This window comes from Zootermopsis nevadensis, unplaced genomic scaffold (genome assembly GCF_977971745.1).
Source record: "Zootermopsis nevadensis isolate Lab colony 2312 unplaced genomic scaffold, Znev_1.0 Znev_ptg000016l, whole genome shotgun sequence".
In the NCBI taxonomy this organism is placed as follows: domain Eukaryota; kingdom Metazoa; phylum Arthropoda; class Insecta; order Blattodea; family Termopsidae; genus Zootermopsis; species Zootermopsis nevadensis.
The window spans coordinates 6,497,340-6,510,659 of NW_028259148.1; the positions used below are offsets into that span (position 1 = coordinate 6,497,340).

Here is a 13,320-nt window from a genome sequence, read left to right on the forward strand (position 1 = left end):
TTTGCTATCTAAATCCTACTTCATAGAATTTGCTTCAACAAAAAATTCTCAGCAATTATAAATACTTGTTGGCAACAGTGTCTGTGCTTCCTTATCTAATTATTTTTGCAGTAATACTGCAGTTGACTGTAAATTGCTAATTAACATGTAACTTACATTTGTATTAGAAACATGAATTGTATTTGTGCTGACATATTCTACATCCATAACTTTGGCCTGTGAAAGCTCGATGGAATGTAAAAATATATTCTATTATCACCCTACAACTCTATTCATGATGGTTCACTCAAACAGTCAACTTTAAACATATTCTGTGGAAGACAATTTTATTCTGAATATGCATAATAAAAATTACTATGAAAGTAAACTACAAAAAACTTTTAATAATCTTAATGAATGGTATGATAGGGATATCCCTTGGGGATGGCTAAATACCACCAAATCGTTTAGGGAGGAAAATATGCTGTATATGATCCCATTAATATACCTCATTTTTCTACTACATTGTATTGGCTTATGACCTAGTGTACAACTATGGGTTAAAATAATGATTAACTGAAATCATCCTCAAATTTATTGCACATACAAACACTGTACATAACACAAGACTTGTATAAACAATTACATCAAGTCCTTGTGAACTGTGAATTTTATTGCAGATTAAATAAATTCACTGGCAAAGTGCATACAAGATATGAAGTATTTTGAATACTGTACATAACAGATACATTCTTATAAAATATAAATATCACTCACACCATAAACTCACACAGCCAAGCTCTGAAGTGTCCCCCACTGCAGTACTTCAACACGACCATTTCAGTTTGAACGATATGCCTAGATTATAATGAACGGTAAATTTAACAAGAATGTAAGAGATCAAAGTGAACATAGTGAAGTGAAATCATCTCATTATTCCATATATGATGAAACATCATTGCATTTTACAAGTAAACTTGGCAAAAACATGCAGTCAACACAATGTACAGCAGAGCTTTGAAAACATTTTAGCCCCCAAAAATTACACACAAATTGTTATAACATGTCATTTCTTGTATATACACCGCACTTATTACAGAGATGTACAATGTTAATTTCAGACATATCAGCAGCTAAGTTACCTTTGTATAAACCAAACAAAATAAAGTACATACAAAAATAGATAATCAATTAGTATATTCTAATGCAACCTATGAGATAATTGTGATGTTAGTGCAGTATAATTTAAACAAAGCCATATTAATCTGGCTAGGTTTAAATATCATTCCTTTGGGAACACTATTAGACTAGTGCTTACCTACACCACAGAAACATTTTCCCATTTCATGCACAGCATGAGCAATTCAGGAAACTATACAAATTCACCTGGCCCTTTATTCTGAGCAAGCAGCATTGCAACCTACAACTTTCACTCCAGTCTCAATTCTTGGATAACAGAAGAGGGCTGTCTTCTAGGTTGTAGTACAGTGTAGTCTCCTGGGAGTCAAGAAAGGATTTGGCACCCCCCCTCCCATAGACTCCTAGGCCCATACATGATACTGACCCTACTCGTCACAGGTCCATTCAAGGTTCTGCATTGACTAACTGGTTCCTATCTATCAAACCAATCACATGTCAGTGCTTACTCAATGCCCTGGAGGAGGCAGCGAGGGCCTCTGAAATGGTAAACTTCTACCTGACTACATGGCACTACCACCCAGAATAAACCCATTTTCATACTTACCACTGAGAACCTTGAATCCTACTTAGTAACAGAAAACATTACATTCACAATAACAAATATTTGGGTGACATAGGCAAAGCCATTTTATACAAAACTTTATCTCAAAAATACTGGTACTAGCTTCAAGATGTACAAAGAAACAATATAACACTCAAACCTTTGATATCAGGAGAGATTCATGTGAAAGAAATTACATAAATATGGGAGAAAAAATACTTCTACAGATATACTAAAAACTAAGACTAAATGTAGGACCACAGCCTGCTGAAAGACCCCACAGTCTGCAAACAGCAACAGCTTCAACTTCTCTGGGCATGTTCAACCAAATACTCATGAAAAATGCTTCTGAATGGATTTTACATCAATCCTGTAATTAAGTCAGTTCCAAGATCATGAGGCATACATGCGATTTATCTCGTGCTGATATCTGTCTTGTATATCCTTCCTCTTCAGTTTGAATGCAGCTGTAACTAGTCCCATGTCTGGTGACCACACTTCTGTGCACAGTTTTACAGCAGCAGGTAGTTCAAACTTTTCCAGTTTACCTGAACAAAGAAGAGTACATAAACTTAAAGAAAATTCCAAAACTTCCTCAAAGGACAGGGATATCTGATAATTCCATATTTCACAACCATACTAAATTGTATACATTTAAATGGCCACATAACTGAAATTTCACTACTATAATGGAATACATATTTAATGCTTAATTTTGGGTTACCCTCAGGGCACATATCCATTAACACTATTAACTCCTCACCGCCGAGAGGCGTAAAATTACGCCCGGCATTTAAATGCTCGGGATTGCAGCTGGGCGTAAAATTACGTCCGGCTTTAAGCCTAATTTCTTCAGCTCATAACTTTGTAACGATTAATGCCATCGCAATGAGGTTTGTAGTACTCTGTTGTGGAAAGTTTTCTGTGTGTGAAGATCCGGCAACGTTGTTGACAAACCCTTGAACGACTACCTGGGAGTCTAAAAATAGACGACTGGCCTCAGTTTTACAATTGAGAACCCTTCAAGCAGTCGTGTGTTATTTGATGCTGAACAAAGGGCACTTCTAGACGAATTATTGGAAGTGACAATTATAGTAGCTCGGACACTGAGAGTGTAGACTTTGAATATACACAGTTGGTGACACCGGGAACGTTAGCGATTAGTGATAATGAGAGTGACAATTGTGGTGGCGAAAGCCAGGAAGAAATTGTAGAAGCAAATTCAGGTATTGTTTGCGGCAAGTATATGTGGGAAAATATAGAATCATTTACTGCTTCAAGAGAAGCATTTTGTAATGTATATGGTCCTCGGTTCGACACGGCTGGACTAGATGTCGTGAGTTCATTCGAAATCATTTTCGATACAGCTCTTGTGCAGCTCATTGTAGATGAAACCAACAAATATGCTAAGCAAGAAATTTCTAAAAGTGTCCATCCTCTCACATTTCGATCTAGGATTAGGAAGTGGCAAGATGTCACAGTAGACGAAATTTACGTGGTTTTGGCTCTATTTATGTTGATGGGCATTGTTCAAAAGCCTACAATCAGATCTTATTATGCAAACAACCGGCTGCTGTACACTCCGTTCTCAACTTCTGATCAATTTGCTCCCATTGGTCACACACAGAGAGCTCATCTTATAAGGTAAGATTACAAAACCATCTTTTAAGAGGATTTCAGTGAAAAATTCATAATTATATCTCATATAGTTCAAAAGTTATGGAAAAAAACGTATTTTACAGCAAAATTTAAACGGGCATTTAAAAATTACTACCGCCGGAACAGCACAACAGCGGTATATGCTGGGTATTTAAAATTCCGCTTCAACAGGTTAAGGACTGATAGCAGACATATCAAAATGAAAGTTTTTGTTTCTGGTTGTGCATGTCCATGTTCAGAGGTCATTCCTGGAGGGGGTGGGGGGGAAGTGCAACAAATTCTTTAATGAAATAGCATAACCGGATGCCTTCAATTAAGATTAATAAGACAAATGCTGACAGAATAGTACATAGAGGTTTCCATTTTAAAGAAACCCTGTAATTGAACTGTACTAAACTGAAATGCTCAGAAAACCATCTTAAAGTTAATTATGAACAGGAGGCTTTGCAGCCTTCTGGCTTATTGAACAGTGTCATCTTCTGGTTACACGACATTTCACAGAAACATGCTGCCTCCATCTCTAGTGTTCAACCCTCCATGATGTTGGCATACAACCACAATAATACATGGTACAGCAACACAGATGATCAGAACATTCATCCTGAAAGTTGTATGTTGTTCATACGCTCATACCATAAAGTAAGCCATTTCACATACTGTTTTAAATATAGCAACAAATTAAACTTACATTTTTTCCCATGTTCCTCAACTTCTTGAAGCACTGCTTTCTCAACAATTGGATTCACACATAGCTGCTCAAAATTCAGAGAGTTTAAGCCCAACTTGTTGCCAAGCGTAACCAAGTGAGAAGGGTTTGGTACAATCAATGCCACTGTGTAATGTTTTGTAGCATCTCCATATACGCAGATATTCTCTACCACTGGACAAGTTTTCAGCTCTGCTTCCACCTTCCCCAGTGAGACATACTCACCCAGTTGCAGCTTTACCAGATCCTTCTTGCGGTCTGGTGACAAAAAAGAAAAGAATATAAACTACACTTCAACCTCATCTTTGGGTTACATTTCAAGTTTTTAAAAGTCATTTACATAATCAATTGCAGAGCAAACTGCTAAATGTACACTTTACAGCAGTGGCCAATTCTATTCAAAAGAACTGCCTCATTAGTATTATCTGCAAAGTATTCTGCTACAAGACCATTTACTGACAAGTTTTTATGTCAAACTACTTTAAAACAAACCATGGTCATTTCCTCCACTCTTCCATTTTCATGTACCTTCAAACCTTTGGAACCAAGTAAATCGCACATTATCAAAAGCTGATACAGGACTAAATAAATTACAATCATATTTTCATGAACAGCTTTTATACATTTGCCTGTAGATTTGAATCTGTTATCAGTGCTATGTGCTCTACTGTAACTGACATATTCATGTTTATAAAGCTGATCATTTCTTAAACATATGACAATCACTGTTCACAGGGTGGGTTCTTACTCAAGACAGATTTATTTCACACTAGTATGGTTGCAATTACCAATATAATTACAACCAATTATCCTGGTTTACTACATCAGAAAACAAAAAAATGCAACTAGAAATGTTTGTCCTTCCTTTATTAATTCTTTTTTTCTGTCCTCCAACCTATCTGAGATACACAACCGTTTCATAAACACGATATGTACCCTGGCTGTGCTTAATAGTAGGCTAGGTCAGCCTCAGAGCTGGTCTGTATCCAAGGGCCAGAAGAAAAATTCTCTGTCTTTGCCAAGGGCTAGACTCCAATTAACCGGACAGTATACTGACTGAGTTATCCCAGCTCATATATAAATCAAATATCAAAGGAAATTTGCTCAGGCAAATCCTGTATGGATACACAAAACTTTAGATAATGTAACCTCCCCACACAGAAAACATTTTTTACTTGGGCATAGTGATACGAATAAAGTGAGACCAAGTCAAGAACAAGCAAAATTTCTGAAGAAGTTCATACTGTTGATAATTCATGTGATGAATTAGAACCATAGATTTCAGTGGGGTTTCCTCTCAAAATCCTGGAAAGGCTGCTAAACATGCAAATACAACATGAGTATTTCATTCTACTCACCAATGATTTTCATCACTCCATCCACATGAAATTCACCAACATCCCCAGTTCTGAACCATCGTCTACCATCTTCTTCAAAAAATTCTTCTTCTGTTCTTTCAGGCATTTTATAATAGCCTGGAGAAATATTATCGCCACCAATAACAATCTCTCCTCGAGGGAAAGGTTTGTCAGTTATTCTATATTTGCCTTCTTCCCAGTCTACTAATCTTATGTCGCAACCAGTCACTGGAACACCAGCACGTCCTGTTGTTCTGTCATGACCTGATACAAGAACACAATTTGTACATGATAAAATAACTCACTCAATAAATCATTCTTCTTACTAAGACAGTTCTTCACAGTCTAAATGTAGCTATTGTTCATTAAAACATTATGTTGTCAATCACAGAAAACAAACTTTATGTCCTGGATAGTAATTATATGGCAGCATAGACACTCATACTAGAATTCTCAAGGGTAAGCAAAGAAGAAGCATGGCTCAAATTTTTTCAAAGCAAAATTCAATCAACAAAGAAGCAACTAGCTTTCAACCTCTGCACTTTCAGTATTCTTATTACCACCTCAGTAGATGGACAAAGTATGTAAACTTATGCTACTCCGCATCCCTACAACAGCTGAAATGCTAAAGTAGAATGTGCATGTATTTAACTTACTGTCCATAACAGTTGCACTAGAGCACGTTTCTGTTAGTCCATAGCCTTGGATTACTTTAACACACAAACAAATCTTTACAAGTTCGTGGGTATCTGGAGACAGTGGGGCTCCACCAGATAGGACCAACCTAAGCTTTCCACCCATCAGCTGCCGTGTCTGACCAAATATCACCCTGGAAAGTGCAACAAAGTTGTATAATTAATGTATTAACTAATTTTAAAGTCTTTTATATGCTTCAACATCAGTTTGAAGGTTAAAATTACCCCAAATGGCAAAAACATCCCTTCCCTCCATACCTGTTTTAAGAAACTTTAATGTACAAGAAGCACTACATAAAGCTGTTCTAAATATAATGTCAACAAGACAGAAGATGTTCCATTTAATTTCTTCCATAGTTCTTTCAGATGTTTTTAAATCTACAATTCCAATTACCCATGTGCAACTGTTTAAGCTTCTGACAATGTTTATGAAGAAACAAGAGGAATTCAGCACTTGCTGACTTTTAAAAATGTAAATTTCATTTTCAGTTACTCAGGCATGTTTCACAGTTTAAATTTAGGTAAGTCAAGTCACAGACAAAAAAATCTCTTCAATGTTTCTAGATTTCTATTATTTTAATGATAATATTCCTTAAGTGTCTCATGGATTCAAGATTCTGTTCTCAAATAATCTAATCACTTGTTTGGGCCAAAGAATGAGCATCAGGGTGGGCAGAAATTCAAGACAAATGACAAACCAAATTGTAGTGTCCTGAACTGGCTACATAGTCAGCCTACTTCCTTCTTTGCTGCCAGCACGGTGATGGCAAAAATGTGTAAGTGTAGAGAGAGAGAGAATGTATTGAAAAGGAATAATAGTTTGGTTACTAACATGCATGGTTTGTGTAAACAAAAAAACAAAAAAAAAGTCCAGGTTAACCTTGACCACAACTGTACTTCCTGAACCAAAACATGACATAGTTACCCAGAACTCAAAACTACTGGTTTCAGAAATATGCAAATAAAGTAAATTCTCCATCTCGCAACATATGATTACATAGCTATATGTTGGTAGGGGAAACTGACTTGATATGGAATGACCTGATTAATTTGTAGTTACTATCTTTATCCATTTTGCATAGCCATAATTGTAAAGGCACTGTTGGGGGAACAAACTGTAGAAGAATATACATACCTGTTCATAAGAGGAGTATCAAAGCCTCTCTTTGTCCATACACGTTTGTATTTGTACGCAAAGTTGAACAATGCTTGTGTGAAATCACTTCCTTTGGAAACTTTATCATGGATACCCTTGGATATCCGATCCAGTATTAACTGAAATAAAATGTTAAGAATATGATAATTACAGAATATAGTGCATCAGTACCTTATTCCACCTAGATGTTAACAGTAATATTCAAATGCAGTTGGAAAGTCTACATTTTCCTCATGCTTTACAAAATGGTTTATGCCACTAAAAACTAAATTATTATTCAACATTTTTCATAAAAGACTGTCAGATGCTAATTTCATACACCTACATTAATCAGATTTTTTGTCTATAATAAATTTAACGACTTATAATAATTGGATTTTGAGTTGTCAAGATATTTCTGACAGCTTCACACACAAATTATTACCTCTCATGGCACCTTCTTCAACATGTAGTATAAAAACGTTGTGATCACATAATGCAGTGCTTTCCCTGTGTAAAATGCTGTTCTGACTCTGCATTTTACCCAATTTAGATCTTGTTATAGATGCTCTTGTTCCACTGAGATTTATTAGATGAATGGTGATTCATTTGGGTAGGAATCCTAGTTTATACTATGAACATAGCTGGCATTGTAATAACTTGATGTTTGTCCTGAAGTTGTCTTTACTGTCTTCTAGGTAACAAACTTGGAAGTCATCTCAGATTATGTACTTCATTTCATACTTACATCTTTCCCCACTACTAAAGTGAGGAGGTCAAAGATGTAAAATAATGATTTATATCCCACTTTATTTGCTCATTTACTTATTGAAGATACTATTTTGTTAACATATCTCCAATTTTTGTCATGAAGAATCATAATTTGCAGCCAGTTCAACAGAAATTCATGAATATCACTATTTATACCACGTATATACAAAGTACTCACGGGCACTGCAGTGAGACAGGTTGGTCGAAGAACAGATGCATCTCCTTTGGTTCCCTTCTTAATCTTACTTGAACTGTCAAGCATGGTCAATGGCGTTGAGTACCCAATGGAAACGCCACAGAGCAGGCATACAGATTCTGAAAATTACATTGCATGTTTATTAGCATAGTAAATTAGGAATGACCATCACTTTTCCCTTTTTGTAACCAATGAACCAAAGTTTTATGAAAACAGGAAGTGATGCTAATATTTGTAATTTATGATTATGATACAAATGTGGGAGCTGCTCTTAACAAAGCAACTGCACTTCCCATACCACATTTATTATGCACAGACATAATGGTCCAGTCATGATAAAACAAGCCATATTTACAGGATAAAATACTTAAAAACAAAGTTTCGGATAAACAGCATAAAATCTTTAACAACACATGTTGCTGTATAATAATTTGGAAGAGAACAGTCAGTATAGTAACTTGCTGACACATGCAGAAAGGTGAGCCAATTCTAACAGCAGGACTTGTACAAACACTTGAATGTTGTGGAGTACAATGGACAGGGCCAAAGCTTTGGTACACTTTCCTTACATCACACAAAATACTTCATTAAGTATTATTTAAATAGAAATTAGCCTCACTGGAGGATAGTGACCATACTACTAGCAACCAGCCATTCTACCAGTTGAGCCTCTTGTAACAGCCATCTTTTATCCATGAAGTCCAAGTATCAGTAATACACTTTACACTTTGTTTATACTTAAGCAACTCTGGAATCAAATGGTTTATGTACATAACCTTAGAAAGTCTCCTTAATGACTTATGCTTTACCTGCAAGAAGTTCAAATACATGTGCCAGTGGCAAGTAGCCCATGAAAACATCATCATTGTAAATATAGACAGCATCTGCGAAGGCCTTTAGAGTGCTTATCATGTTTTTATGTGTGAGCAGAACACCTTTAGGAGCCCCTGTAGATCCACTTGTATACATGATGATGGCTATGTCTTCAGCAGAAGGTGGAACCTCAGCTGCAAAAATAAAAATAATATATAACTACCTATCAGATTTACAAAATGTGTGTGTTTGCACAAAAAGCTGTTATTTGAATTTAATTTTGGTTCCTATCATTTCATTACAAACATTACAAATGCATACATTTTCCAAGCATTATTTACATGTACACTACATCAAAACAGATTTCAAACAAGCTACAGAATGCAAAGGGATCTCTACATTTTATGTCATGTAACAGTTTTTGTACAGTGTGCAACAAAAAATAAAGAGCTTAAAGGAAAGCTACGGGATTCTGAACATATTAAGATGCCAAATCTTGAAAATAGCCCTCTCAAGGGCTAGCATACCAGTTCATATTTCCAATAATGGAAAAGTAAAATTCGGCTACCTTCATACTTCAAGTCTCGCCAATGTTGTACAAATAATAAAGTGATAAAAGTGGACAGCACCAAAAAACAATGACTGCTTCTTACTCATTAACAAAACTTACCAAACTGTGGATGCTTTATAGACAAACAATAATTACACATTCTCTTTGAAATATCAAAATCCACTTCCAATTGCTCTTCATATTTTGAATCATATACGTAGTTGACTAATACACAACAGCGCAATTTAAATGAGTATTTGTGCATATACAACACACATTAAAAAAAAATATCCTGCTACCATGACCTGAATTTGCATTCTTAACATTCCCATCACTATTAGTCTTACATGTAACCCACTTGTCTACCAGCAAACATGGAAGTCCACGCCAAGTACAGTCCTTACCTTTGGTTTAACATGCAACCTTGCTCCATGTCTTGGAAAAATCACTTATATTAACACATATTTTTCTACACATGTTGGTGTCCTTGCTTAATACATATCTGGCACACAATTTTAATTAAAGGAAGGTAGAGAAAAGCCACAAAGAGAAAAAATAAGGAAAATGCAAAAGATCAGAAATATGATGCCAGCAGTACACTTACATCATTTCTGGTTTTGTTGTACAGAGTATACAATTCACTGACCAGGCTGGGTCTGATCTGTAGACTACAAGCTAGCGTTATGGTGGGGATGGAGAGAAAACGCATGTGAACAAAATAATATATATACATGAGATCATGGTGACGAGAATGATCTTCAGAGTTTTGGTGTAATGTCTACACAGTGCCAAAACCCAGAAGAATAGCATCAACATAAGAGAAGCACACAGAAACTTACCAATATCAGACAGTTCTCCAGATTTCAGCACTTCTGAAAATGGGACGATATCAATGCCACTCTTAAATCCAGAAATATCTGTCTTTGCTAGCTGATCTTCCATATAAATTACTTTCTTCACGTTTGGAGTTTTTGCCAATACATTCTTAAATTTCGGTAACAAGTCATGTGATGTAATAACTAATGACACTTCAGTTTCATTTATCCCATGAGCTATTGCTTCTTCACCTAATGTAGCATATATAGTAACCACTGAAATAAAGAATACTCTGATTAATACAGTGTTTTCATCGAACATGTTTGCAGGCTCTTACGAACACAGTAATAGACCTTAATGTTCCATAAGACATGAATTTCTTCACCAACTGGGCAATTATTAACTTCTCAAGGAGGAATCTGTATCATGAAGTCTGTGATTAAACATATGTGAACATGCCCCGTTTCATGCAGGGTTGAGCTACTGAAAAATTCAGTTAACTGCTGGTTTCACTAAATACAGAGCTTCCCAGATGTTCCATCTGTATCATGAGCCAGTCGCAAAGTGACCTCTATGACCCCTCAAACAATAAAGGATTACCTTACTCACCAGGAATGTTTTGTTTGAAACAGCCATGAGCTGCTATAAGCCACTCAGCTCTGGTTTCAGCAAATAAAACTACATTGGCTTTGGAAGGTTGTCCAAGTAACCTCAGGCCTCGGCCAAAACTAGCGGCAAGTCTTTCAACTTCTGTGAATGTTTTCCATTTGTAATCTCCCATAACATACTAGAAATAAAAAAGAAAAAAAAATTTACCAGTACAACAGAGAATTTCAGTAACCACAAACATTCACATAACAAAGAAGTCTTTCAACAAAAGCTGGAATCTTTATACATTATCAGTTTCATATAAATAAATTAGATTTACTGTAAATGTAGAGTGGTATGTTTGTAAACTCCAATATTTAAAAAATAAAACTCTAAACTTTTGTGGCTACAATCACGAAGACAGAATATTACCCATCCAACATCTCACCTTCTTGAACACTCGCTTATTTGGCTGAACTTCATCCTCTTCTGCAAGTATCTCTCGTGTTCCCAGACATCGTTTTTTTTCATGCAGTTTTGATACAAAATGCAACATTTCTGTCATTGTCTCTACTCCCTCACGTAACAATTGAACATGAACCTCACGAGGCTCTTGCAAACTGCGATACGTAATGGACTTTTCTTCTATAGAAACAGGCTGAGCCTGTTAATAAACAAGGGAAACATACAGAAATAAGTTTTTCACTTTCACTTCATACATAATACAAGAAGAGAGAGAAAAAATAACATAAAAACAGATGAGCATTAACAATCCCTCACATTCACTTTTTGTGCCACTTAAAACAACAATATTGAAAGAATACTCACTTTTACTCTTCTAGACAACGTCTTCTTTTCCCATGGCCTTTGCAAAATGAGATATACAGGGTATGTAATGATGTCGCATACAAAAGCCAAGACTTTTATGGCACCAATGGTTCCTTCTATCCAGAAGCTGCCCATGTTCCTACAATGACAAAACATTAATAAATTATACATCAAAGGGCATTCCATGTTTCCATTTTAGTAAAAGGAGAGCCAAGCGGTACTCTGTACCTATTCTGGAGGTACACTGGATCTTGTTCAAATACCTCTCACAGATAAGCTAAATACACATAAAATACCTTTATCTGAACTATTTAAGATGGACCAAGTGGTCTGGTAAATACTAACATTTCAGAGAAGAATACAGCCTCCATCACCAGGATAAAGACCCTATGAAATGTTGGTGAATATCTAACAGACTACTGTTCGTGACTGTAATCTTGAGACTTGGAGGGTGAGGAAGTGGGGTGAAGGAGGAAAGATAGCTTCTGCCTTTAACACTTTGGACTTACTGCATTCCTTGCAAGTCTCATGATTACAATTGCAAACTTTACATAGAGCAACAACTCAGAAGACATCCATCTTCAACTTGAGACCTGACTGAATTTGCAGAACGACTGCTACCATTCAATTCAGAATCTTTATCTTTCCATCTCCAGCCTAGAAATCTGAAGATTAAAACATAACACCTTATATAAAACTATGATGTTTTTTTAAGGGTGTGAAACTTGGCTCACACATTTAAAGGAAACCCACTGAGGGTGCTTAGGAGAATGTTTGGACCTAAAAGGGAGGAAGCAACAGGAGATTAGAGAAAATTGCATAATGAGGATCTTCATAATTCACAGCCTTCTCCATATTATTAGTATTATTGACAGACGTGATGGCGAAAATTTTAAATGTACATTCGAATTTTGAGCATTTTTTTTCCACACCCTTGCACAGCGTATCAGCAGCTGAAATTATGTGTACAATCGTTACTAGAGGCTCTGTTGACGAGCAAAATTTCACGTGAGGTTTTGACCTGACCAACCAGACCATTCCCTTGTTAGCACAGCTCACAGGGGAGGAAATAATCAGGGCAAAGGGCTGCAAACTCCAATATATACTAATGCGACAATGCCAAAGGAACCTATGAATTAACAATTAGTAAAGGAATGGAGTGCAATACGGTTTATTTAGTCTACTAGAGCAACGCGCTCATTTCGGAGCGCTTTCTCTAATCTGATATTTTACTTCTTTACGTCGCTGTTCAGAGGCCAACTGTTCTTGGTCAGTCAACTTTCTACGTCCAACCCCACCCTTGCAAATCTTCGTCTGCTTTTTTCCCTTCTGTTCTTGTTGAATATGTTTTTTTACGTTTATCAATGTAAGTCTTCTTTCACTTTTCTTTATTTGTTAAATAGATCTGATGTTTTATTTCCTTACGTGGCTTTTCAGAGGCCAACTGTTCTTGGTCAGTCAACTTTCTACGTCCAATCCCACCCT

The 13,320-nt window shown here is 36.1% G+C and overlaps 1 protein-coding gene across 6 annotated transcripts in view; it reads right to left on the reverse strand.

Annotated features, from left to right (window-relative positions):
• Positions 1-551: 551 nt before the first annotated feature.
• The window catches only part of Acsl (Acyl-CoA synthetase long-chain), a 32,348-nt gene continuing 19,579 nt past the window's right edge, over positions 552-13,320 (reverse strand). For all 6 annotated transcript variants that reach the window (XM_022079626.2, XM_022079631.2, XM_022079627.2 and 3 more), the window contains 11 exons: positions 11,836-11,974; positions 11,456-11,671; positions 11,029-11,206; positions 10,443-10,694; positions 9,050-9,247; positions 8,223-8,359; positions 7,274-7,413; positions 6,100-6,272; positions 5,444-5,707; positions 4,068-4,343; positions 552-2,268 (listed from right to left, as the gene is read on the reverse strand). In XM_022079626.2, the coding sequence (XP_021935318.1) occupies positions 2,114-2,268; positions 4,068-4,343; positions 5,444-5,707; positions 6,100-6,272; positions 7,274-7,413; positions 8,223-8,359; positions 9,050-9,247; positions 10,443-10,694; positions 11,029-11,206; positions 11,456-11,671; positions 11,836-11,974 (2,128 nt within the window). In that variant the 3' untranslated portion in view covers positions 552-2,113. The remainder of the gene's footprint in view (positions 2,269-4,067; positions 4,344-5,443; positions 5,708-6,099; positions 6,273-7,273; positions 7,414-8,222; positions 8,360-9,049; positions 9,248-10,442; positions 10,695-11,028; positions 11,207-11,455; positions 11,672-11,835; positions 11,975-13,320) is intronic.